The sequence below is a fragment of the Pithys albifrons genome, chromosome 1, assembly GCF_047495875.1.
Source record: "Pithys albifrons albifrons isolate INPA30051 chromosome 1, PitAlb_v1, whole genome shotgun sequence".
Classification (NCBI taxonomy): Eukaryota; Metazoa; Chordata; class Aves; order Passeriformes; family Thamnophilidae; genus Pithys; species Pithys albifrons.
The window spans coordinates 59,353,009-59,380,189 of record NC_092458.1 but is presented as its reverse complement, the minus strand read 5'-3'; the positions used below and the strand labels follow the sequence as shown (position 1 = coordinate 59,380,189).

At 43.9% G+C, this 27,181-nt stretch overlaps 1 protein-coding gene across 4 annotated transcripts; it reads right to left on the bottom strand.

Moving 5' to 3' along the window:
- Nucleotides 1-11: 11 nt before the first annotated feature.
- PHF11 (PHD finger protein 11) lies at nucleotides 12-26,556 on the bottom strand. 4 transcript variants are annotated; one of them, XM_071551531.1, is made up of 12 exons: nucleotides 26,501-26,556; nucleotides 20,290-20,401; nucleotides 19,229-19,365; nucleotides 17,496-17,603; nucleotides 16,624-16,757; nucleotides 13,294-13,340; nucleotides 9,849-9,907; nucleotides 8,338-8,404; nucleotides 6,690-6,812; nucleotides 5,299-5,370; nucleotides 2,083-2,139; nucleotides 1,586-1,674 (listed from the first exon to the last, which is right to left on the bottom strand). In XM_071551531.1, the coding sequence occupies exons 3-11, from the start codon at nucleotides 19,334-19,336 to the stop codon at nucleotides 2,084-2,086; spliced, it is 774 nt and encodes a 257-aa protein (XP_071407632.1). In that variant the 5' UTR covers nucleotides 19,337-19,365; nucleotides 20,290-20,401; nucleotides 26,501-26,556; the 3' UTR covers nucleotides 1,586-1,674; nucleotide 2,083. The 4 variants fall into 4 exon arrangements, with proteins under 4 accessions (XP_071407604.1, XP_071407616.1, XP_071407623.1 ...); XM_071551503.1 differs by lacking the exon at nucleotides 2,083-2,139 and having other exon boundaries at nucleotides 12-1,674; XM_071551515.1 differs by lacking the exons at nucleotides 2,083-2,139; nucleotides 26,501-26,556 and adding an exon at nucleotides 26,114-26,261 and having other exon boundaries at nucleotides 12-1,674.
- Nucleotides 26,557-27,181: the final 625 nt, after the last annotated feature.

The following is a 27,181-nucleotide window of genomic DNA, read 5'->3' as shown; positions in this document are numbered from 1 at the left end:
ACTTTGAAGAAAATTGCAAGCTTTTTGTTACATACATTGTAAAAATTGCTTTATTTAAAAAAACAAACAAAAACCCCACACCTAACAAAACAACAAAGGAAACCCATGAAAAAACATAGTGAAACCAAAACTTAGCCCTGAATTATTGAGTCTTGCTGATTTCACTGTGCTTCACAGTACCTGTGATTTTGATTTCAGAAATGAGCAGATTTATTGGTAGGCACTAATTTAGATCTCTTGATTGCACTCTATGGATCTGATTTTTTTCACTACATCATCCAGATCTGAGTGTAACCCTACAGCAGGTATGTACGGACACCACACCTGCTACTCTTACTGTGTGCTTTTAATAACAGAGTTCCATGTTAATGCATTTTTGTTTTCAGGTGGGTGTTTCCTATGCCGAATTGCTGTGAGTGGGACTTGGGTTTTGGGGTTTGGGCAGTAAACTGGTGGTGTTTCTAGGCCCAGGCTGGCAGCAGGCCTGAACTGTATAAGCAATTAAAGTTACTGGTATTTTGCTCTATGGGACACAGCTAATAGTTCAAAAGCTTGTTTTGAATGCTGTTATTCTGTGCTTCTTGATCCCCACCTTCCTGCAGAACAAGCTCCCATCAGGAGTTGTGAATGGTCATGGACACAGTGCAGTTGTTGGAACAGGCTGTTAAGAGTTGCCATGAGCTGCGAGGGCAGTGCAGCACTCTGGTGCTGCTCTGCTTGCTCCTGAGGCAAGGGCCTGACAGCATTCCCTCTCAGCCATGTCCTACCCAGCAGTGGGGCCAGTGAGCACAACTCCACACACAGCTTTTGTCAAAAATGTTTTGTTTACTTAGCCTTTTGCAGCTAAAAATAATGCTTTTCTGTATTCAAACAACTTTGTCAAGGCAAAACATGGGGAAATGGAGTATTTTCTTAATGGAGAAAGGAAGACTCAGAATGTTCCCTTTCACACTGTACATGTTCTGAGTATAATGCCCAACTGGCTTTGGTCTGTCTGTGAACACTGTTTCACCATTACAGGAGAACTACTCACACATTGACCAGTAAAGCAAGAATAATTTGAGTTTGTTAATTCAATTCCTGATCATAATTCAGAAGGCTTCTCTGAGTGCAAGTTCTGCTCATTTGTCTTCTTTGGAAAGCCAAAGCACCAACATGATCCTTAACACATCACTGTCTCGATCCAGACAGCGAAGCAGCTACAGCACAGCCAAGAGAGGGCTCCCACAGCTAAAGTGACTTTTAAAAGTGTTCTGTGGCAGCTGAAGCTTCCCTTGGTCTTTGAGAAAAAAAGTCTTCACTGGAGGGTATAAAAAACTACATTTAGTGTATAACACTGCTTTACTAATTTGGTAAACTTTAAAGACGAAGATTTGAAAATTTTAACAACTTAAAATTATTGCACCATTAAGGTATAAAATGAGTGTAAGACCCCTGACTTAGGGGTGGGGAATTACTGAGACATAAACCAGATGTCCTGTAGGGTTTCTATTATTAGAAAACCCTAAATATTGACCCTATTATATACAGATAAGCATTATTCAGACACTGTGCTAGATGTACTGGCTGTGCTCTCTGGGGTGGGAAGGACTTCTTTTAAATCCTGCAGTAGCTCTATCTTGTGATCCAGTCTTCTTCTGTTTTCCAGAAGTTCCTGTATTTTTTCTTCTGTTCCTATTATGAAAAAGAAGGATAAAAGCCTTTATTCATACATAACTATTTTTAATTTTAAAATACATGTTACATGTGCATAAACACTGCAGAAGCTACCAATGCTTAGTTTAACCTACAATAAAACCTCTGCCTTTCTTCAGCAACATCTTTAACCCACCACTCCCTACACTTGGGCTCTTCAGAAGAGCTGGACCAGGTGTTGGAAGAAAGCACAAAGCAGTAGTTGCATACTTTGTTACCCATCTAACAAAATCCACAGTGTAGTCAGGTTTGAGATGAAGTTTAAACCACGAGGGCATATGTAAAAAGTACTAGTTCCCACTAGTCTCAAAACCATGACCCTGTTATCTCTGCTTCTGGCAAAATCATAATTGACAGTATCCTGATGGGATTAACCAAGTTGTTTACCTTATTGCAAAGCTCTGCCTGACTGCATTTCTGCTTCTCTCTGCTGCCTCCGTTTTCCTAATGTTAAAGATTATGGAAGTCAGTGAGAGCTCCAAAACAGCCTTACAGTGTTAATTGCAAGTTTTAAATGAAGCACCTGCTTTGTTCAGTTATCAAGACACAGAGGTCTTGGTGACCTCTGAGCAGCAATGTTGGTATGTGAACAACAAATAAGTTTTTCAGTGGGTGAGAATGTCAGAATTCAGATTCTAGTAAGAAGGAAAACATACTTTTTACAAATTGAATACATTTTTCCTCTTTTAGGCAGGGGGGAAGATACTGAAGGAGGTCTCCAAAGTTGGAAGGAGTGGGGAAATTATCTCCAGCTGTTCTATCCCATGCCATTTGGAATTACAGAGCCTAAACTGACTTAAAGGGAAAAAAAAGGCACCTTTGGCCTTCTGCCTTTCTGGTTCTTCTTCCTCTGCAGTCAGAAAGCCCACCACTGCTGCTGTCGGTGTGTGTACATGGAAGATTATGTATGTGCACATGTTTTTAAACACATGACCCAAAGCTGGGTGTTGGAAACAGGCAGACAGAATGATGGTGGTGGTGCCTGCCTGTCCATTGAAGATTCAGGGTAGCAGATCACTGAAGAGGGAGCTGGTGCCCCACCCTTGCTCTGACTGAAGAGAAGCAGATGGCCCCTTCCCTCTGTAGTCAGGTGACACCAATATTGGACAGCACTGCCCCTGCTGCCCCAGTGCAGCCTCTGCCTCCCCTTTCATAGTGTTTAGCAGCTCAACAGCAGAAGAATCCACAATGGAAACGATCCTCTCCCCTGCTTGCTGCAGGCAGCCTTCATGGCACTTCTATGTGGTATCAAGCCCAAGCAGTCAGAAGAACTAGTAGGTACATACTTGAAGAAAAGGTTGAACATACTAAAGTGAAAGCTGGAAAAAAAAACCTGTCAAAGAGACTATTTCAATATGAATGAATAAATTATCATAAATAAACAGAACAGCTCAGTTGGTTAGAGCACGGTGCCATGGTCACAGGTTCAATTCCCATTGGGGCTGTTCACTTGAGAGTTGGACTCAGTGATCCTTGTGGGGGTCCCTTCCAACTACAGAATAGTCTGTGAGGATGTATTCAGCATTTGGGTGATCTACAGATGGAAAAGCTACAGCTCAGGGAAAGATGGCAGTGAAGAGAATGACTGGCCTACTGCAGTGCTTCCACAGGAAGGCAGATAACAGACTGGGAGCCTTCTACCTCAGAGGAAATTACCTAAAGGGAAAGAATATGTATTTCTGTAAAATTGGGAATAGCCTGAGGGAAATGGCCCTTGTTCTTCTGTAAGACAAGTGCTATGTGGCTCTCAGTGAAGGAACTGAACAACAGTTTGAAAATTATGTATCGTGGCCTTTGTTCTGTGCAACCGAAGTGCTGAATTTGCTGCTACAACCCCCCTGAAAACAAATGCTACCAAGGAGCTCAAAAGCTACTGGACAGACTGCTGACCAGCACAGAGGAAATGGAAGCTGATGGAGTATCCTCCCAGGCAGGATGCACAACTGAAAGCAAAACTAAAGGAAGTCACTTTTCCTTGGAGGAGAGGACAAAAACCTTCAACCTAAAACCTGAAACGGTTGCGGAGGCGATAGCATGTCCTGCGTGAACAGTTTTGCATGCAGTCACGTTTGCAGTAAAGCTGCACACTGCAAAACAACTGTGTATCCATGCATATAAAAGGGATTTTAGAAAGCAGAATCAACAGATACAGTTCAGAGCAACCTTACTGTGCTGACACATAAGGCTTTAGAACACGTTTTGCATGATAATCCAACATGAAAAAATGGAGTGAAGGTAAAGCATGTCAGATGACCCAAAGTCACCAGCTCCAGGAATGATATCAAAGAAGACACAGTATTTATACTAGTCCTACTTTATTCCTTGACTTGGTATGTCACCAGAGAGACTCATTATCTAGAACTTGTAAGACAGAGAACAACAAAAACCCCACAAACCAACAACAAAGAAAAGCTGTTGATTTCTTTCCCTCCCTACAGTTTCACTTTCATTCCTTTCTCCCTGGGTCATTTTAAGAGGTTCACTTGGATCAGTTTTGGAACCAGCCTTGATGTGTGTTTTCATTATTGGCCTTGAAATGAAAAGTAGACTGGTGGTATCAGAAAAGAAGATTGTGTGGTACAGGAAGAACTGAGCTGCCTGAGTCGTGGGGAGTCGGGAAAGGGGACAACCTGTACCTGTGAGAATCACATGGTTAGGTGTGTGTAGGTGGCAATATCAAGAAATTCTCCTGTAAGCTGAGAAGAGGATGAAATAATTGATGCATCTGTGAAAGAAACAAAGTATGATCCAAGGCTGTGTCACATGAGGAGTTCTGAGCAGAGATGTTTCCATGCTTAGAGGAGGCACTGACTGAACCTTGTGTCGGACAGCTGTAACACCAGACACTCCCACTGCTGAGAAAGGAATTGAAGTGCAACAACAGAAGACTGAAGGGAGAAGCTTGGATTTTTCAGTCAAGTGAAGGGGAAACAGCAAACACTGCCTTCACACACTGAACCTCAGTGTCAGCCAATTAAAGCCCTTTACACTGTAATAAATTAAAGCAAAAGTTAGAACAAGGCTGCTAACTGTTAGAGAGGGAAATAGGAGCAAGAGACTTGCCTGCATAAAAAACAGTTTTAGCTTTGTTGCTTAAAGCAGCTGAAAGTTCCAAGCAACCACTCCTGTCTTTGTTTCCATTTCACTCAGAGAATTCTCATCTTGTTTTTCAAAGCATGTTACAATTGCCACCAGGTCCAGGTAAGTTCTGCTGTTGCTTGGCTGTTGTATTTCAGGTGAAAGGATTAGTCTGAACACTTGTCAGGCAGCAGCAGAGCTGTAATGCTGGCCAGCTGCTGGAGGGAGGCTGTGGAGAAGGAACCGCAATAACCTGCAGGACAAGGGAGTGCCCCTGGGACAGACACCTTTGGGTATTCTAAAGCTGTGGCACTGAGAGTTGCCTCCTCCCTCAGACAAATTTGACACACTGTATTTCTAAAGATTCAGGTAGCAGTGGCTTTATTCAAGACTTTGTATAATATTGAAAAAAGGAGTTCCTTGGAATTTTCATTTTAAATGATGATTTTATCAAAATTCTCAGAATAACTTTAATGTGAAAATCCAGACTAACTGCTACTGCTCTGACAGCTTTTCTGCACATACCTGAATGAATATTTGTCAGTATATTTTCAAACAGTCCACAGTCAAACAGTGCCATTACTGTCTCTTCATACTCTGGTGAGAGAGATAATTGGATCTAGTATTACCAAGTCAAGGTTATATTAAGGTTTAGAGTCCTACATTAGAAGTAACACAACAAAGTAGTTACTTATTTTCCATCATACTAATTGCTTGAGGTTTAGGATGTCTTCCTTCGTTCACATACAACATACATTAAGAAAGAAGGATCAAGTTGTCAATTTACTTTCTTTTTAGTTTCATACAGAAAATAATTCCCTTTTGGGTTTGCACCATGTGAACAGACTCTTTAAAAAAGAGCAATACACTTAAGTCATATTTCGTTCCATCATGTCAGGACTGCAATGGCGGGGCTGACCACACCAATTCCCCCAACAGACCATGTGATGTGTGGGACAGAGCTATCCCTGTTCAATGTTAAAAACCATCCAAGAATTACAGCTTAGTTTCATACTGAAACTTCTACTGAAGCAAAACACAAAATGTTCACAGAGTTCAACTGACCATTAAGAGGTTTCCTTCGCGGTGCAGACTCTGAATCTCTAATGTGTCCTGGACTTCACTGCTGCTTCCAGCAGCTGGTGTCATGGCACACACAAGCTGCTCAGAGGAGGACATACTCGGGGGGAAACTGCACTTTCCATGCATGTGTTTCAGTTACTTTGCATAAAACAGCATTCTTTATGCAAAGGTATTACTCATAACTTTGTAAGACTGGGAGGACAACAGGAAAGGAAAGTTTGAAATTTTCTTTAACAGTGTTGTGGACAAAGCGACATTAAACTGGAATTCTCCAAGAGCAATATATTTCATAGAAGCTGATAAACTGATGAAACCCCAATAGACACCAACAGCTGACAGTGCAGTTGTAATCAATCAGCCAAAGACATACTCAGGGATTTTTCACTCAGAAGAGAGTGCTGATATTAACAGACAGCTGGTCCCTCTGTGAAGCTGTAAGAGCAACACAGACTTATGACCCAAATAAAACCTTGCAGTTCTCTTCAGGACCTCTCTCTTTTTCATTGCCTGGGAGAAGACACCAAACTGAACCTCCCTCTGCTTATGCCAGGGGGTAAAAAGGTGGCTTCAAAACCTGAAGTCAGTAGGTCTCACTAGACCATGCTGAGTTAGCAGCTCCTGTAAAATGCTGAGAAAAGAAGTTCCTTGGAATTTTCATTTTAAACAGTCAATTAAAATGAAAGGTCATTCTCAACCCCCTGCACAGCTGCAGAAATTAGACAGGATTATATTTTGCACTACGGTATCCTCAGGAAAGTGGCTTAGGACCAAGTGCCTGGCATTCAGATCTGCAATTCTGCCTTGAGAGCAGAATCCCCCATGGGTCTCCATACCTGTTTCTGAAGTGTTGTCATCCATTAGTTTTTCCTGTGCCATGTGAAGCATGTCCAGCATTTCTTCAAATATATCATCTAGAAGCCCAGCCTGTTTGTATTTCCTAACAAGGTCTATTTGGACTGTTAAAACAGAAAAACACACTCATAGAAGTGACCTGTAAAATGTGCTTTTCCTCTCTCTTCAGAAACACAAACTTTGGCCAAAATTCTCCCTCCAGTAACATACACTTTGGCAAATCTCTGACTCCTCCAGCCACCCACATAGCCCTTTCCAGTGGGAACAAAAAAGTGGTCAGGAAAATGTAAGCACTATGCTGGGTGTAAAATTCTCTAACCTGTAGGTTTAGCTTCGTTCATCAAAAGCAAATACCTCCACAACTCTAACTGTGCCAATCCTAAGGACTCCTAGAACTCTCCAGTACAGGAAAGCAAGTGATTTGTCTTGCTCGTCTTTCTTTCCAATCCTTAGGACCACAGTGCACTAACCAGACTAAAGGACAGAAAACAGTGCAAGAAGTCAATCAGTACTGGATTTGGTAAAAATTACTTTTATTCCAAATGATCCAGGCATTAAACTTGTTTATTACAGCCCCTTTTATACACCCACTTGTGAGATTTGGATTGCTAGGGCAATAACTGTCTATTTTTAACTCATCTCAGAGCAGCAGGTCAGCAACAAGCCTCAGTAAGATCAATGCAATGGGCTGTTCAAAAGGAAAGAGCTCTCAGACAGATCACAAAATTCTGCCGGTCTCCATTAAAAACGTTATGTTTTACTGGACACGTGTGTGAAAAAAAAAATGTCATCTCACTTACATGAGATGCCATGCGAGTATTTCAGGATTTTTTATAGGTTCCCTGTTCTTTATAGAGATAGTAAAAATTCAGAAAAAAGCACTAGGCAGCCACCTGCAATAATGTGCCCATACACTAAGCATATTCACAGGGAGGTGAATAATCACCACCAGCACCTTCCAAACTTCCAAGTGACAGCAGAATCCCAGCAAGCAATTGCAGCAGGAGCTTTGGGTAACATGAAAACTGCAGCACTGAAGGACAGATAGATAGATCCTGTGGTCCATTTCACTGTTGTAACACCATATTATTCAGTAAAATACTATGTTATGTTAAGCACCCTATGTACACCCAGGCTTCAAAAGGTAAGATATGCTGCCCCCCTGCCCCCAAATCACAACCCTCTGCTAACCCATTCCAGAGCACCACACTGCCGAACTCACCCCTCTCCTTCAAGAGGAGCTCAGGACAAGGAGACTGAGCAGCAGGGCAGATTCCCTTTTAAATTTAACTGTACTGATACGGAGTAGGGGGAGCTCAGGCAGAGGCAGCACCCCCGTTTGCAGGAGACACAGAGCTGAATGCAGCAGCCAGAGCAGGGGCATCCCCATGTCAATCACCAGCTCACATCAAACAGCAACTTTCACTCAGCCAAACCACAGACATTTGTTTGCTGCACAGTCATTCTGCAAATCTGACTTACACTGCTGTGTCACAGCTCACAAGAGTCACTTGTCTCAGGAGAATAATAAAGATACATTTTGCAGCATCACTGCTATCAGTCATCTCCAAGCTCTGGACTTCAACGTAACAGATCATAGTACCTCCTCGTTGCTCTGTAAGGTCTCACCTTTATGCCTGTTTTTCTTCCTTTTTAGTATTTCTAAATGGTCTTCTTCTGCTTTCTCTTCTGTCTTCTGTAAGACAATCAAAACAATACATTTTTACACCATACTAACATTTACTGCTTTTCCATTATCAGAAAGATAGAAGGCAGCCCACATTTCTGCGAATAGTCAGCTTCTCTGCCCTGGCCTCTTTAGACATTCCATTTTTAAAACGGGAACAAAAGCTGCTTCAAAGCAAAAACACTAAGAAAAGCCCAACACCTGGGACACCACCCTACTTAATGATTTCATTTGCAAAAAGCAGAAAAGTTAACAAACCTCTATTGCTAACTCCCAGGGCAAACGATGTTTTGTTCCTTAGATCTCATGTAATACGAGAAAGAAAAAGAAAAGCAGGAATGTTTTTCCTTTGGACAGGATGCAGTCACTGTCTCCTGTTCCACACCGTACCACGGTACCACAAACAATTCTTCAGTTCTGTCCCAAAACTCCACCAGTGTAAACAGGCATTTCTTACACAATGGTAAACAATTTATCCCACAGTGATAAATCCTGAAGCCCCTCAGCTTTTTCTTTGTGGTGTTTGTATTGTTTTCTGAGATCAGTAACACAGGAGAGCAGCAAAAACAGAACAATACTGTGGGTAACAGGCCAAATGAACCTCAATTATAATACCAGCTGAAAAACTCTTGGAGACAAATAACCAACCCTTATGACAGCACTACATAAAAGCTACAAAGATCATCCCATCCCCTCATGTGACCTCCCTTTAATCTCAACACCTAGGAAAGGCAGATTTTTTCCGCAAGGAAAACTGGACACCAATTCCTCTACAAAGAGGAAATCCCATCCCTTCCAAATGTCAAAGGGAATTCCCAGGCACACTTCCAGAGAGCCAAGAGAATCACCTCAAAATTTAAAATAAATTGCATTTACAGGTTTTCAAACAACCTGTAAAACAATCCCTCCTGCGGCCAGAGGGATGTTTGCTTGATAGCTCCAAGCCCTTGGGAAGGCCATCTGCACCCCCAGAGCTGAGAACTGCCTGATCTGCAAGGCAAGTCTGCCACGCTGACCATGAGCAAGGCTCACAAGCACAAGTTTAAAAGGCCAACTGACTCAACAAAAGCAGGTTTTTGAGGAAGCTGTGTCAGGCCCCAGGCAAACCTGAGCTCAGGGAGCAGTACTTCCAAAGAAATGGAGCCCCCAAGAGGAAGCTCTGTCTGTCCATGCCAAAATCACAGACACAGAGTCAGCCTGGTTTGGAGGGTCCTACCGTGTTTGTGCCGTGTTACCCGCGGGCAGCACCAGCTCTGCCTGAAGCAACTCCAAATGCAAACAGTTTTGGTGTGACAAAATGGCAAGATCCAAACAAGGCAGCTGTAAAGCACAAGCAAACTAATTCTGTGAGGAAGTCTGTCTCTGAACACACGGTCAAAATACTTCGCTAAGTAAGCCCTTTGCTGTAGTAGATGTGGGTTCCTGTTTCAGAGCTGCTGAAATTCAGAATTACCATTTCTTCCATGATGGTGGGAGATGTCCACGTGTATCTTCTCTTCTTATTAGCTGTACCTGCAAATCAAGAAATAACTAAGAAACAAATGTGACAACCTCAGATTGACAACTACACATCATTCAAATTCCCTCTTTTCCCAAAATGATACAAAAGTGGGGTACTTTGGGTGGCAAGGCAAGAGTATGTTTCAGCTTCCCCAAATCACTGACATTTTAGTGGAATTCACATTATTACCATCTAAGAAAAATTACAAGCCTGAACCATTAGGAAAAGGTGCAAATCACTGCAGCATTAGGATATCTCTTTACTTTTTAAACTCAGTATATTTTTGATTGTGGCAGAGTGAGCTTATTCTCCCTGGCAGCAGCATTACCTCTAGGTAGTAAAATCTTCTGGGAAAATTATAAAAGCTGACCCTTTTTTTTAACTACAATTCTTGTTTATGCTAATGCACCCTCAAAATTAAGACTACATAAAGAATTACTATAGGTGTCCCAAAAACATATAAAAGGCATGATAAAATGACCATCCTAGAAACCCTCCAGAAGCAATTTCACTTGTCAGTTGGATATTATTTATGGTACAAAGTTTTTAGTGATGTGGTATGAAATCTCTGCAAAATGATCTGCTTTCACTGTGTCCTTTGCATCAGCATGCACCACCCTCTGGCCAGCATCCTAACTGGCAGCTTTTGGCAACAGCTACAGCATCACAAGCAGAGAAGGATAGCTCTGGCAAGGAAGACGTGGCAGGAGCAGAGAAATCCAGAGAAGAGTTCAACCACCCACCAAAACCTAAGGAGTTTAAGTGCAGTGGGGTTACAAGCCCCCTTCCCTGTTTTAAGTCCATAAAAACAGTTCTGGGCAGCACTTAGTATAAGTCTTTCCTGTTAAAAGTCATCCTGTCAAGAGGAATGAGGATTTGCTGTTGTACGAGACAGCTGTTGAAATGGGTTTGGGCTTTGCATACTGATGCCACGTATTTGCATTTTTCATGGCCTGAAAGAAAATCACAGCCTCTGACTTGGTCCAAAATAAGCTGCATGGCCTAATTTGGGGCAGGTCAGGAGACACTGGTGTAGGTACAAAGTATTCCTTGCTGTTCAGCATGACATCTTTGACATGTGGTGGGATTTTCTCAACTCTCCCTGATATTTGCTGTGAGGATGCCTTATACAGCAGTCCAAAGAGCAGCCCAACCCCTCCTGCCCTGCACAGTGCCTGCTGCCCTCTGTTAGCCTTTACTCTGTCCACATCCTACATTTCCAGTTAAGCAGAGGCTGGAGCCCATTTCAAGCCCAAACTGCTCTCCCATACCTGCTGTGAAGAGCTGCCAGGAGAGTTCTTGGCCCTGGAGGAATCTTATCCCCTTCCATTCCACACAGCTGAGCCCTGATAGTTCAGCACAACAACATGGTCTCAACCAAGACCAAGGGGATATTCCTTGGCCCTGTTTTCTCCAAGCTCCTGGGGAAAACAGGCCTGGAGAGGCAGCTCCTGCTCCCACACATGTCAGCGCTGGCTCTACCTGCCTCAGAGAACAGCTGAGTTACTTCATCCAAGTTGGATCCTGAAAGTCAGAACTACCATGGAGCCAGAGAACTTGCAGCCCAGCCTGTTTCCCTGCAAACACCTCAGCACAGATGTCCCCTGCCTGCCAGGATGACCCAGCCAGAGCCCCTGCTCCTTCAGCCTATTCACCAGCTGATTCCCGCTGCTATTCCGAGTGCCACATGTGTGTCTGAGAGCTGCTTAGAAGCAAGAGACCTTGGCTTAGGGAACAGCTACTCTCTCAGACAGGGGGGAGAAGCTGATTTAAGAGGCAGGGCAGACACTGCTGCCAGAATTTACCCCTCACAGAGTCTCCAAAGAGAAGAACTGGAAGAACTGTAGGAGAAAACTGTGTTCTCAGGGAATAGCCCACACACTGTATGTGCAGCACTTGAAGACATGAGGCCCTTCCAGTACCTAAAGGGGGCTGAAAAGAAAAGTTGAAAAGTGACTTTGTACAAGAGCATGTAGTGACAGGACAAGGGGGAATGGCTTCAAATGGAAAGAGGGCAGGTGTAGGTGAGATATTACAAAGAAATTCTTTCTGTGAGGGTGGTGAGACACTGGAACAGGTTGCTTGGAGAAGCTGTGGATGTCCCATGCCTGGAAGTGTCCAAGGCCAGGTTGGATGGGGCTTTGAGAACCTGGTCCAGTGGAAGGTGTCGCTGCCCAAGGCAGGGGAGTTAGAACTAGATAGTCTTCAAGGTCCCTTCCAACACAGACTATTCTGTGATTCAACTTCGTAAGATTTAAGCCCTCCTTATGAAGGAAGTGGTCTACAGGGCGAGACCAATGCCTTAATCTCATCTCACACTGGAAACAAAGCAATCCTGGTCCTGTCCAGTGCTTGGACAGGAGACCACCTGGGACCCTGAGCAGACCCAACAGACTGACAACCATTAGACCAGAGAAATCAAATTAATTTTCAAAAGGGAAGGAAAGTCAGGACTCAGAACTAGAGATAAGTAAAAGGCAAAGCAGCTGAGTAAACTAAGAAGCTGCATTTGGTTAGTGAACTACAGCAATATCAGATTTAAATAGACTATACATCTGGCTAAGAAGCCCCACCCTCTATGACTAAAAGTTTAAATAAGCCCTTCACTGGCATCATGGTAGAGCAAGACTTTGTCAAGAACAGTCAAAATTTGCTTGACTTCAGTGGGAGCCCACCCCTCTCAGCATGAGTGCTGGCAGTCCAACTGAGCTTCACTTCAAAACAAAGGCCAGTCCAGGACCCACTTCACCTCCAGCAGTGTTGTGTGCATTAGGTTAACAAAGTTCAGCTTTAGCTGGTTAATTCAGTGAGATTTCCAACTACCTCTCAATCAGCAAGGATGAAGACTGCCAAATTAAGCTGCATTTCTGTAGCACAGGAACCAATCCTTAAACAGGTTGCATAGCCCTTTTGTTACACTTAAAGTTCTTTGGAATCCTTCGGAATGAAAGTCTCTATTTTAAAAACGGCTGCAGTGAATACAACAGAGAAATGTGAATGTCTCAACATAACTACAGATAAAATCCCAGGGTGACCTCTCCTGTAACAGCCCCCTTGTTGCTGATCAAGTGCAAACTTATGCATGGCTTTACTGTCTCACATGGGCTTTACAAGCTGCCTGGGCCTACCTGCCTGAACAGTCAGAATGAAGGATCAGGTCCACGGTGGTTTAAGTCAGTTTTGAGGGAGATGAAGGGAATTTAAACATGTCCTACTTGAAAAAAACCTTCTTGATTTTTGTGCATACATATGGATCTCAACTAAACCACTCCTGCAAGACTGGAATCCACCACTTAATATGAAGGCGGAGTAACATTTATTTTGTTCACATGAATTATTGACTATAATGCAATTTGTTTCAAAAAATTAAATCAATGAAGGCATTAAAGAAACTCACCATAGTGACTGGTCCTATTGCTTGGGTCATGTTTTGGGCAGAACACTCTAAAATTTAAGTTCAGTTTTAAGAAAAAGAGAAAAAGTATTAATAAGTATGTAAACAGTTATGCTTACTGGTCTTAACACATATTTCCCCCTCTTTTCATTGAACGTAAACTGAAAGACATATAAAGAATTATCAGGAATTTTGTTTCAGCATTACCCACTAGGAAAGCATCTGCTGTAAAGTCATGTGCATGGACGAGTTTGTGCCTGTACCTTTAGTGCTCAGTGGACTCAGCACTGAAGCCCTGAATGAGCAGTCCCATTAGCCCACTCTGCCTGGCCCTGCCGCCTGAGTCAGACACACTTTATCTGACAGGGTGACCACTGTGCCAGAGGCACTCTCAGTGACACGAGGGGAGTGTTGTCAGGGTGAAATACCACAGGACTGGCACTGCTCTGCAGTTCTGCCCCCCGCCCTGCACCACCAGGCCAGGAACCTCTGCAGTCACACCTGCTCACCAGCCAGCTGCGATTCCCGAGCCCTGCCTGCTGTGCCGGCAGAACCAGGCGGCACCACCACACACACCACCAGGGACCTGCTGGGAGATGTCTCTGCTCCTCCCCTTCCGCTGCCCTGTGCTGATGAGGTGGTGCCCAGACCCTGAGGAAGTAGGGCACCCTGTCTGAGATCCAGCTTAAAGCCCCTCAATCATTCATTCCATAAAGGCTTTAGTAGTACAAAAGATGGGAATATTTTCACTGGTTCTAGGAGAGCAACGTGAATTCCTTGGAAGAGGCAAAATGCAACAAATATAACTGGAAATATTCCTTATCTTCTGGTAACAATGAAGTGCAGAGAACACAAACCAGCTTTTATAATATGCTTTTCTTACAGAAGGATCCCAATTCACTTTTTAAGCAAAAATGCCTTGTAAAGAGCATGGTTTAGTTGAACTCTTCCTTACAAATCTATTTGCCAAACCTACTGCTCAAGTCCTTCGAAGCACTTTTTAAAGAGAACTGCATTTACTAGGACATTTTCTAATTATTGTCATTCTTTTTTTGTAACAAAAACAGAAGCACTGCCCCTAGAAATGCAGTCTGTTTCCTTGATGAGCCAGCTTTTTTGCATGAAACGCATTTTGATGCACAAAGAAAATCAGATTTGGGTATGTGTAACAACTCAGTCAGAAAGCTAAGTGGGACACCTTATTTACATCCCCGAATTTCTAATATTGCCCTTCAGACATGGTTTTTTGCTTTTTCCCTCCCTTTAATTCTAGTCTTTCCTAGTTAAAAACAACCCTCCTAAGCATAAAAATATCTTATAAAGAACAGACAATGTCTTTTACTACTTAGGCCGCTTTATTTGGAAGCACTTCCCTACTACCATTTTTGCAAGAAAGCTGTACTTTGACTGGCCACTTCCACACGAATGAATGCCTTCTCCTTTTTCTTCTGCTCTATTTGTTTTGATAATCACTGCTCATCATCACAACAGTGGCAACTGAGAGTTTAAAAACACCAGCTCTGTGTCTGTCTCAAAGGAATTTTCCCTTTCGATGTGCTTTTTTAGTATGTCTTATTTCACCATGAAAAAGAGCAGGGACTGTCAGTCCACAGTCACTGTTTTACAAGTCTACTCTCCAATTATTTCAGGCTAGCTACAATTTTTGTGCTTTATTTATGCCACTGATACTGTGCAAAAAGTCTTTAGGTTCAGATCCTTGAAGTCATAAGGCTTCATGAATCCCAGGCAGTCAGCAATAGGACAAGAGGGCACGGGCTCAAGCTCTGCCAGGGGGAATTTAAGTTGGAGATCAGAAATAAATTTTTTGCAGAGAGAGTAATCAGGCATTGGAATGAGCTGCCCAGAGAGGTGGTGGATTCACCATCCCTGGAGGTTTTGAAAGTGAGCTTGGCCGTGGCACTGAGTGCCATGATCTGGTAAAGGGACTGGAGTTGGACCAAGGGTTGGACTTGGTGATCTCGGAGGTCTTTTTCAACCCAATCGATTCTATGATTATCTTTCTCTAATCCAGGGCTTCCCCATCTCTTTAATACAGGTTGCTATAGCCTAGTTTATTACTTCTACACAGGACACACAACTAGCCTCACACAAACTTAATACAAGGCACTTTAAAGGGACTCTCAAACCTCCAAGGTCACCAGCTCAAAAAACTACCAAACCAAACTATATATTCAACCACTGCTTTAGCAGTTTCTATCCAAACAGTCTCACTTACTTTTCAACATCTTGAGAAGTTCAATCCTCTTGAGCCCCAGTTATCCCTTCTAAAGATATATGATGAAAGTCATTTATTCTGTGATCATATCATGTTTCCATCTTCCCAGCTATACTCTTTCATAAGCTTGGCAGACTTGCAAAGACTTTACAAGCAGACACTCAATTTACCCATCTTCCCTACACAGTTGGGCTTACAGCATTGCACAAAGACATACTCATTTTAAACTGAGAACTCAAGTGAAGCAGCCAGGAGTGCAAGTGTTTTGACACAAAAGGACCTAATAAGGACTGCACTAGTCCACTGCTTTCTGAAACAAAGAGTGATTAGATGATCCTCAGATTAATCTAAGACTAACAGGGCCTGTAATCTCTCTGGCCTTGCACAGAAATGAACATCAGACTTTATGCACCTCAGATTTTACCACAACTTCAGCATTTCGAAAGGTCCCTGAAGTCCCAATTTCTCAACTGCTTCATCTGCACCCTCCAAACAACTTGTTCCATCTGTTAAAGGCAATGCAGGCAGCCCAAGGGCAGTGGACACCAAAACTAGCATGATCAGGACAGGAAACTTACTTAGAATCTGTTTAGTTATGTTAATGCTAATAATGTACTTGAAATACAAGGTCTTGGGTGGGAAACAAAGTTCTCTGCTAGCATAGGGAGGGAAAATTACCAGAATTTACCTACCATGAACAGACTTACAAGTACTATAGCCTGCTCTGTGCTCAGACCCCATTTACTGGAGCTTCTGAACAAACAGAAACAGAGAATTTGCATGACACTGATAAAATCTTGGTCCTTGAAGACTAGCTAAATAGTCAGTAAGGACTGACTTCCCCAGTTTTGGCCTTTCGAACTTTCAGGTATGTTACAGGCTCAAACACTAAACAGATTCCCTCTTGCTGCTGTGAAAATTTCCTGTCAAAGTGTTTCCCTCACTGCATGTAAACAGAGGATCAAGCATCACTTTAAGAAGGGAAAATACTTCCTTTTCTAAAAACCCTTTAAAACCCACATAATTTTTATGTGTCTCTTCCTGACACCACCACCACCACAACACCGACACTGCTCAGAAAACACGTGGTTAAATACCGGTAGACTCCGTTCACTTGGTCGGTCTCTATGGCCGCGTCGTCGCAGAGCGCGCAGAAATAGTGGTAACTCCTGCGGCAGGTTCTCTCCTCACAGCCCACAGTGGCTCCTTTCTTGCGACAGAAGTTGCACACCTACAACAGGATGGGGTTCAGCAGGTTAACATCACAGGCAGCTACTGAAAATCTTGCCACATAAGGCATCCTCCATGGGAAAATCCAGTAAGTGCAAGTCACCTCTGTGTAATTCATCAGGCAAGGTCACTCCTGCAAACGCCTACCCTGGTCATTGTTTTAGCCACCTTTTTGTTATCTTACCTCTACTTCATACTGATAAATTTGCAAAATGCTGCAAAGAGCTACCTGAGGGCACTGGGCAACTTCTTCAAGTTATTTCAAGACCAACTAGTATTAGTGTTTATGTTTTCTAGGATGATTTCATAATGAAAAGTTCCTCACAAGACGTAGGGGAGGAGGGCAGCTGAAGACAAAGCCAACTGAAAAAAACCCTTATATAAATAATGCTTCTTCTGCTAAACACAGAAGCTATTTCCCTTTACACTTATGGATTGTATTCTTTTGTTTCAGGCATTGGCTTAGTCCTTTACTAAAGTCTTAGAGAAATTTGACTAAGCATTTAAGAGGCCAGAACAAAACCCCAAAACCACACTTGCATTTTAATACAGAATGAATTAAATTTCACTGAATATAATATCAAATCAGGGATTCTAACAATAAATCTGTAATTTCCCTAATCTTCATAAAACAGAAGGACCAGGTACTCATGTATTTTTCTTAAAGCACAGAACAGGCCAGACAAGCTCCAGCACTATGAGACAGTACTAAGTGCAGATTCAGAAACAAACCCCTTACCAGACGCTTTCCTCTCCTGAGCTCTTTTAACACTGATGCCACGTCAAACCTTATACCCAGATCTTCTGGGTTATACTCTTCAGATTCCACAAATCCCGAAGAAAATAACTAAAGACAAGAGAGACAATATTAAGAAATATGAGTGACTCAGCCACCAGTGCAGGAAAGAGATGAAGAGCACATCTTTTCTTCCTGCACTTGCCCTATCTAACAAGGTTGATTTTCCTCTGTTTTTAGGAGGTTTTACCCAAACAAGGAGCTGTGCTTAAATATTTTTGCAATCAAAACAAGTTCCTCTTCTACACAGGAGACTTCACATGACATGAAAGTGAACTAAGAAAAGATAGTAAGTTGGGAAACTTATTAAGAAACATGAACGAAGAAAATGTGGAATTCCAGGCTGCCCAGGGTAAGCAGAAGCTGACAGACCTTCACACCTTGAACATCTTATGTGCTCTGTTGTTCAGATTTACAGCTGGATGCAATATTTCTCTGTAATAAGATTTCCATACAGTCCAATGCTGACAACAGTTGTGTGCATGAGAAATATGGGAACATTGCATAAAGTCTGGGAGAAATCCACAAAACATGTATACATGCACACTGAGGCCATTTTAATTCTCATAGAACTGCTGAGCCATGACAACGAGTGAGGAAGGGGAAGTTCTTGGCGACTACTTCCTCATCATTATAAATAGCTAACAGCAAACAAAAGGGATCTACCCTTTCATCAGCTCTCTGGCACAGACTGTCTGCTCAGAAAATGACAGATAACTGCAAAAACCCCAAACAGCGGAGATAAGCCTAAGACAAAGAAATGAGTGAAGTTACTGGCAGGAGAGAGAAAGAAAAAGACAAGAGATAGAAGAAAGAAAAAAATTTCAACACTGGAGCAACATTAAAGCCCTAATAAAACCTGTTTAAAACAAAATATCCAAGTAACACTGTAAGTGAGGTATCAAATGTTCTTGAAATATTCTATGATAACAAGAACTAACCAACCAAAAAAGGTAGACATAGAAACTGTGAGAATGGGAAGGCTGGAAGAGTTGAAGCCAGAAAGCTGTTCTAGCAGCAGACATCCTCTGCACTAAATGACCCTTGGCTATATTCTCTCTCTCCTGAAGGGAGAATACACATCTGTAATGGATTCTGCACACCAAGAACCAGCTCCAAGATTCCAGAATAAAGGGAAGGCATTTTGACAGCAAGAATAGTAAATGTGTTCTAGGATCACAGCACACTTAGTGCTTCACAGATATTTTTATATAATAAATTTCTAGGAGTTTTAATTCTTATTGTAAATAAGGCACAGAGCGGGAAGATTTTTTTATCTTCATATATCAAGTGATGTGAATATTTTCCTGCAAAGGTTTTAGTAAGTACACAACTTCCTGTGGCCTGAGAAGCCTTATCCAAGTTAGTGTCTTGAGAAGACCTGTTCCTATTCCTAGATTGTATGTGTGCCTAGGATCACTGACCAGCCACAGACACACATGGGAACACCACAAATCAAAATGTCCAGCTGTGCAGCCATGTCCCCTCTCACTCCAAAATCATGGCCAAGCATGTTGGTTTTCAAAGCTTTTCAATCTAATATAACCTTGCTGGTTTGAGTAACCAGCCTTTCAAATCAGATCCCATTGTAAAGTCAAGAACAAAGAAGCAGTGGAAACTTCCCCCTTATCCCTTCTACATCTGTCTTAGGTACCAACCAGCTAAAGGCCACTCACCAGACAATCCTGATGAGCTGCAATATCTCTCTCCTTGGCAATGTACATCACAGAGCCAGCCTCCCCTTCGGAACAAAATGCACATGTTCTTCTCACCATCTTCGCCATTATTCAGAAAGCACCTAGAGCAGAAAAAACTGGGACAAAGCACAAAGCAGTTGATGCAATTACCATATGCCAAGCAGGACAGAGGAAAGCAGAACTTCCTATCACTTTTCCTCTAACTGCTCCTTCACCTACATCCCCTGACCCTTGGTGCTTTGCTCCTCCAGCAACAGCAGCAGCAGCAGCAACAACTTCCAGTAGAACAGGCAAAGCCTGCTCTTGGGACAGCAGTGGGATGGAAACCACCTCGCAGGAGCCCAAACAGTTAGAGAAGGAGGAAAAGTGGTTTACCTCTTCTTGGAAAGTCACCAACAAGTCATAAGGGACAACACAAGAGTTTTCAAGCTTGTTTGGCAATATCTGCTCCAACAACAGGACCCAAGAGCAGCCCAGCAAGTCATGCCCCATGGAGTGAAACTCCTTTTACTTGGAGGTCAATCACTCATAGCAGTGCTTTTCTTAAGCTACTTCTGCCACATGTAGACATGTGGGTCTGCAAGTCAACAGAAGAGAGAAAAACAGCTGTCCCCAAACTTCTCCAGTGCCTTCCAGGAGTTCACAGAAAACAAGGGAGAAATACTAATTTCTTACTGTAAGAAGGATGTAGCAGAGAAGCATGGAGAGGCCTGCAAATAACAGGGGGCAGAAGACAGAACCAGAAATGAGAGATTCGAGCATTCTTTCTCAATGTGGTGAGACGCTAACAGGAGCAACAGGTTTTTTCCATGCCCTGGGATTTGCCTCAGGGACACCTGTTCTTTTTTTCTGGCCATAATCATTCAAGCCTTAATTGTTGTTCTTCATACAGTCTCTCTTTTTCTCTAGCAGCTGCAGAATTTTGAGACCATCTACTTATTTCACAAAGACAGTTTAAATGCATCTGGACAAGCCTTTATGCACATCCCCCACCAGCAGTTTAGCACATCACACCACAACATTAGGAACAGAAGTTTTACTTTGTGTTGCTTGTGCAAGTCCACTGTAGAAATCTTCAATTTCCTGCTCCCACCAGGTGTGACACTCCAAACTGTCCTTTGCTGGAGACGTCACCTCTGACAACACAAAATCCTGTATGACAAAGGGAAGAAAAGTCTGTGTTTACTTTCAGGAAAGAAGATTTCAAGTTAAATTGCTCTAGTGAGAGAAAGGTAGTAAGATCCAAGTACAAAACAGACAGTAAATCTCTCAGTCCAGAAAATCTTGTAACCTTTACCTGGCTTTCAACAAACAAACTCTGTTTTCATTAGTTCCCATCTTCCTTGCATAAAACAGACTGGGTAGTACGGAGTGGGAACTGCACCAGAGTAGAAAGGGATTTTTTGTTTTCTCCCCTCTGGCTCATGCTACTGACAATGAGTCACAACAAATCACTTTGCCTTCACACACAACTGGGGTTTCAGTCCGCTGTCCTTCTACCTCTTATAAGCAGAGGAGGATAAGGATTGATTTCCAATATCCATCTATACAGTGACTATCACATCAGTCTCAGAAGTTATACATTGAATAACTATAATAGAAACAAACAGATATATACAGAAATATTAGAAATAGAAAACAAAGATGGAAAGAAATGAAAAAGAAGAATAAGCTAGAGTTTGAATGGCCTGGAATGCAGGAAAAGATCTCTGTGGCAAACTAATACCTAGAATCAATGAAGATACAGAGGCCCTGCTCAGGCCCAGTCAGGGGATCCAGTTCTAGGAATTTTGTGAGGAAGAGGCTAAAGATGGAGTCTACAGTCCCTGCTGTTCTTACAGGCCCTGGAAAGATCACTCACCAAATAATATCACAGGCAAAACAGACTCAACTTGGTGATATTAACTGAATTTATTACCACTAAAGTCAGAGCAGGATAATGAGAAGTAAAATAAATCTAAAAAACTCCTTCCCCCTACTCCTCTCTCCTTTCCCAAGATTCACCTTCTCCCCACAGTGGTGCAGGAAGATGTGGAATGGGGGCTACAGTGAGCTCATCACAAGTTGTTTCTGCTGCTGCTGCTGCCCAGGGAGAGAAGTCTGTCCCCTGTCCAGTATGGGATCCCTCTCACGGGACACAGTCCCCCATGAACTTCTCCAGCGTGAGTCCATCCCAAGGGCAACAGTTCTCCATGAACTGCTGCCACATGAGTTACTCTTCTACAGGGTGCAGCCCTTCAGACACAGCCTACTCCATCATGGGTTTCCCAGAGAGTCATAACTCCTACCAGGAAACCTGCTCCAGTGTGGATTCCTCTCTCCACAGGTCTGCAAGTCCCTGCCAGGACCCTGTTTTAGCACAGGCTTTCCACGGGTTCACAGGCCTCTTTGAGGCATCCACCTGCTCTGGTGTGGGGTCCTCCATGAGCTGCAGGTTAATCTTTGCATCCCTGTGGACCTCCATGGGCAGCAGGGGCACAGCTGCTTCACTGTGGTCTGCACCATGGGCTGCAGGGCAATCTCTGCTCCGGTGCCTGGAGCACCTCCTGCTCTTCTTTCTCCACTGATCTTGGTGTCTGCATAGTTTTCTACTACCCTCTCACATACACACATATATATAGTTTTCTAGTATATCCTCTCACATATTCTTACTCTGCTCTTCTCAGACCACAATAACATCTGCTCAGTAACTTTCTTCCTTCTTAAATATATTTATCACAGAGGTGTTCCCACCATTCCTGATTGGCTTGTCCTTGGCCAGCAGCAGGTCCATCCTGGAGCTGGCTGGTATTGGCTCTGCTGGACACTGGGGAAGCTTCTGGTAATTTCTCACAGAAGCCACCCCTGTAGCCCCCACTACCAAAACCCAACCACACAAACCCATGACACCCCCACAGGAGCTTCCTTCAGCCTCCCCAGCTTTCTGCTACAGAGTACTGCCAAGGAGAGGACATGGAGCTAAACAGGGCAATGGATCTGGCTGGGTGCTCCCATGCAAGAAGGGAGAGGCTAAGGGCAGGGTTCCAGTTTCACAGTTTAATTACATTTCATTTCAAGAATGTCTTTCTTTCGCAGGGCTTAAGTCAGCTACTCGTGGACTCCAGCTGGCATCCCAGGATTCTTTATCTTCATATATCAAGTGATGTGAATACTTTCCTGCAAAGGTTTCAGTAAGTACACAACTTCCTGTGATCTGAAAAGCCTTATCCAATTTAATGTCTTGAGAAGACCTGTGTCTATTCCTAGACTGTACGTGAAAGAGAAAAGGGACCAAAAAAACCCCTAGTTTTGTGAAATTTTCTAATACTGCTTTGAAAAGTGTTGTTTGCATGGCAAGGCCACTAAACAGCATAAAGTGCTAGAGCCACTCTGTTCTAGGACAAATAGTCTAGTAAATATAGAAACGAGTGTACCATGAGTTAGAATTCATAAAATAAACTAAGCTAGACTTTTCAACAGGATGAAATGGTAAAGATCCAAGGTTTTAGAGAGTTGAAGGCAAGGTTTTGCAAGTTTGACAGGTCATGTCACTGAACAAAGAAAAGGCAGAAGTCCAGCAGTGATGAAGATGCTTCAAGACCACCCTGAGGGATGAAGTCAAAAGACCACTACCCAAATTTGAAGCCAAAAGAAAGTTTCGCCCAAGATTTCGCCCAGTCATTAATGTGGAAATTAGAGGGTGTTAACTGTGAACTTAAGGCTATAAATGGCTTATTTTACACAAATGAGTTAGGCAAGTTTTTGCCCAGTATGAACTGGCTTGCCTCCAACATTGTCAATAAATACCTTGCTGCTATTAGAATAGAACTTTCCCTTAGCAGTTATTTTTTGCAGCGTTTTCGCTTATCAGTGTGTGTGCCTAGAATCACTGACCAGCAACACAGGAAAAACAGATAATCCTTGTTCCTTACTCCACTCTTCCATGAGTTCTGTTATGATTTCTCCTACTGTCTCTGGTTCAAGCTGAGGAATCTGAACTATTTAGTTGTTTCTTGTACAGAAGCTGGTCCACATCTCTTATCACCTCTGTCACTTCTCAATCTCTTCTCTACTCCTGCTATGCTCCACAAGCAGCAAACCACCTCCAAAAGGGTGGGCTACCATTTACACTACAAAGTCACAGAGCCCCTCTGTATTTTTCCCTTTTCTTAATAGTTCTTAGTATTTCAATCACATTTTAGACTGCTTCTTAGCAAAGAGCTGACACTTCACAAAACTACCGTTGGAAGTACACAGCAGTGAAGGAAATGCAAAGGTCACCATGCAGTGGGGCCCAGTGACCAGAGCAGGCATGGAAACCGGACAGAGTGGCTTGTGTTTTGTGCTGCCCCAGCACTGGGGAGGAACGTGAGGTAGGCTGGGAGCCACGTAGTCTTGTTCTTCCACTTGCTCACCAAGAAATGTTTTGCACAACTGCTACCAACTCCAGCTTCAAAGTATTCCATGCAAAGCGACCACACAGAAAGGACGGTTGGACCACAGTCCCATCCACAGCATTCTGAACAATAATCATAGAATCATAGAATCAATTGGGTTGGAAAAGACCTCTGAGATCATCAAGTCCAACCCTTGGTCCAACTCCAGTCCATTTACCAGATCATGGCACTCAGTGCCACGTCCAATCTCAGTTTAAAATCCTCCAGGAACGGTGAATCCATCCCCTGTCTGGGCAGCCCATTCCAATGTCTGATTAATGGTGAATAAGGTATAAAAGTACCCTGATTTGTACCTAACTGGGGGGTGGGAATTTGACACAGAAATTGTAGGGACACATTGACAAGTTTGTCCTCCTTGCCCTCCCCAGAAGGAGTACCTTTGTGGGATATTTGTGTATTCCTCTACACCAAGTCACAGAATCAATTAGGCTACAAAAGACTTCTGAGACTATCAAGTCCAACCTATGACCAAACACTGCCATGTCAACTACACCATGGCACAGAGTGCCACATCCAATCTTTCCTTTAACACCTCCAGGGGCAATGACTCCATCAGCTCCCTAGGCAGCCCATTTCAATGTCTGATCACTTTCTGTGAAGAAATTCTTCCTGATGTCCAATCTAAACCTCCCTGTGTTTTCCCCCAGGACATTAAGCTGTGATTGCAACTGTACTCTTAGTGCTTTATAGAGCTATTCTGCAGCTGGCATGTGCATATCTCAGACAATCCGAAGGAACTTTATATATATATCACTGAAAGGAGCAAGACCTAAAGACTCCGAGTTTGTAAAATACCTTGCTCTGCCTCATCCTGCAAATTGCCCAATCCACATTCCTAAGGGAACATAGCAAAAACTCCTGAATTGTTTAGTTCTGCTTGCTGTACCTAAGTTTAAGCAATTGCTAGGGAACCGATGTAGCATGTCCTAAAGAGCACAAATTAGATAAAACTGAGCATCTCAGTAACTAAGATGGTAGCAAGCCAAGATTTTAAGCAAGAGCCTTGGCAAGGCCACTTATGAAAGAAAGTTCAGAAGTTCAGACTGGGGAAGAGGATGAAATGAGGCTGAAAACCAGGAAGAGCACCCAAAGAACTGATGCCAACAGAAGAATCTAGAAAGCTCCATCTCAAGCCATGACCATGTACTGCCCAAGCAAGAATATGTTAATCACATATTGTAATAAATTAATATGCATAGCAAAATGTTGCAACAATATACCGTAATTGTATAAATGCACCTGTTTTGGCATTAGTGCTTGGAGGTGGGTTTGTGCAGTGCGAGCTGCCTCACTTCCCTGCACAGAAATAAATACTTGGCTGCTCATTGACAAAAGCCTCTCTTAGCAGTTTATTTCTGAACCTTTTTTGGCTTCACATTTAATAAACTGCACCATTTGCGAACCCAACTGGCTCCTTTGAATGTGACTGGACCTACAGTTAATTGACTATTCCTGCCCTCAGTGTCAAGCCTCGAATTATGTTTTTGCAACAAACACGTGTTACAGTTCGCAGATCTCTCTCCTAAGCGGTATCAGATAGTATGGAGGGTGTCAGTGTTATGGTTACTGCTCTGACACATCCCCCATCCTCTACAGATCAATGTTGGATTTTCACCTCCTGTGTTATAGTCAATTCTTTGCTGTCACCAAGGCCTTCGGAAACCCTTTGCTTCCACTTCCACTACCACAGGAGCAGGCTGTGGGAACCCAAGGGAACCAATTCACCCACATGAGCTGGAGGCCCTTCCAATGCCCTCCAGTCATGACAGAGCAAATGAAGACAGAGCTGCAGATGAAAGACAGGAACAGTCACACTTGGCTGCTTCTCCTGTACCTGTGCCATTTCCTGTTGGGTTTGGTTTTGCAACAATGACATCAGGTTAAGAAACCAGGAAAGGAAACAGAAAGTAAAAAGGGACAAGAACATTGTTGGCAAGAGCATACCCGCGCCACTTCCAAATACATTCTGCTGAAACACTGCCGGTTCGTCCAAGTATTTCCTCCCCAGATCCCATTCTCAAAGCATCCTTGCATGCAAATACACACGTTTTATTTACATGGGAGGAAACTAAGGCACTGAATGTCACTTGGCACATCCACAGAGGAGAAAGGAAAATAACCCGAGTGTCCTTACTTCCAGCATGCCAAAGAAACCCACGGCCCCAGCTCCCACTCTGCTCTCCCCTTCCCGCAGTGCAGTGCACGGCTGGATCTACGGAAGTGGGAAGACGGAAGGGCACGGCACACCAGTTCCCCCACACTGATCGTATCCCGCATTTCCGCTCCATGAGGAAAGAGGCGCAGAAGGGGATGGGATGGCAGGGCACGACCCGCACGGGCACCTTCCCATTCTCCCCAGGTCGTTACCGCACAAACATGCCCAGCCTTCGCAAGGAGCAAACCCAAACAAATTTGCCTTTCTGATCACCTTTCACTTGTGGTCACCTCGTTCCAAACCCCTGCCATGGGCAGGGGCATCTTCCACTACACCGGTCTGCCCAGAGCTCCGTTCAGCCTGGCCTTGAACACTTCCAGGGGTGGAGCACCCATAGCTTCTCTGAGCAGCCTGTGTCAGTGCCTCACCACCCCCACAGGGAAGGATTTTTCCCAGTATCCACCCCATCCCGGCCGCCTCCCTCACGGCTCCCGGTGCCGCCTCACAGCCCCCGCTCCCGGCCGTGCGCGCGCCCCGGCGGGGCCCATTCATTGACTCTGCGCGGGGGGACAGGGGTGTGTGTGTGAGGGGTGTGAGCAGCACTCAGGGGGCGCCGAGCCCCGCGCGCTCCCCCCTGCGCGTGCCCGCGGTAGCACTTACCGCCCGCTCGTGGCGCCGCCCGCGCCCGCCGGCGGTCCCGCCACCCCCTCCCGCGCGCCAGTACGCGTGCCCGGACGGGCACGGAGCATGCGCGCTGGCGCCGGCGAGGCTCCGCCCCGCGCGCTCTCTGGCGCTGATTGGCTGCGGCCCCGAAGGGGAAAGGGCACGTGACGGGGCACTCGAACAGCCGCTTCCCGACGGCATTCCCCATGGAAAACGCCACATCCCGCACCCCCCCCGCCGCCCTGCTCACAGAATCACAGAATCACTTAGGTTGGAAACGACCTCTGAGACACCAAGTCCGACCCGTGACCGAACATCACCGTGGCAACCAGGCTCTTGGGGAAATCTTTAATTGTAACATGTTACACGGGGGAAAAAAACTTTCTGAAGGAAGGATGTTCTTTGATGCTTGATGTTTGTAACTTTCGAGCCTAAGGAACAACAAGGGAATCACAGAATCATAGAATCGATTGGACTGGAAAAGAACTCCAAGATCATCAAGTCCAACCCTTGGTCCAACTCCAGTCCCTTTACCAGATCATGGCACTCAGTGCCACATCCAATCTGCGTTTAAAAATCTCTAGGGATGGGGAATCCACCCCCTCTCTGGCCAGCCCATTCCAATGCCTGATTACTCTCTCTGGAAAGAATTTTTTTCTGATCTCCAAGTTAAATTTC

Bases quoted from the DNA above. Each gene is read 5' to 3' on its own strand.
- PHF11 (XM_071551503.1), bottom strand. From the start codon at position 19,336: ATGGCGAAGATGGTGAGAAGAACATGTGCATTTTGTTCCGAAGGGGAG. The intron at 9,908-13,293 runs GTGAGTTTCTTT...CTTGATTTGCAG, and splicing joins CAATAGGACCAGTCACTATG to GTACAGCTAATAAGAAGAGA. The intron at 6,813-8,337 runs GTGAGACCTTAC...CTGTTTTAACAG, and splicing joins GAAGAAAAACAGGCATAAAG to TCCAAATAGACCTTGTTAGG.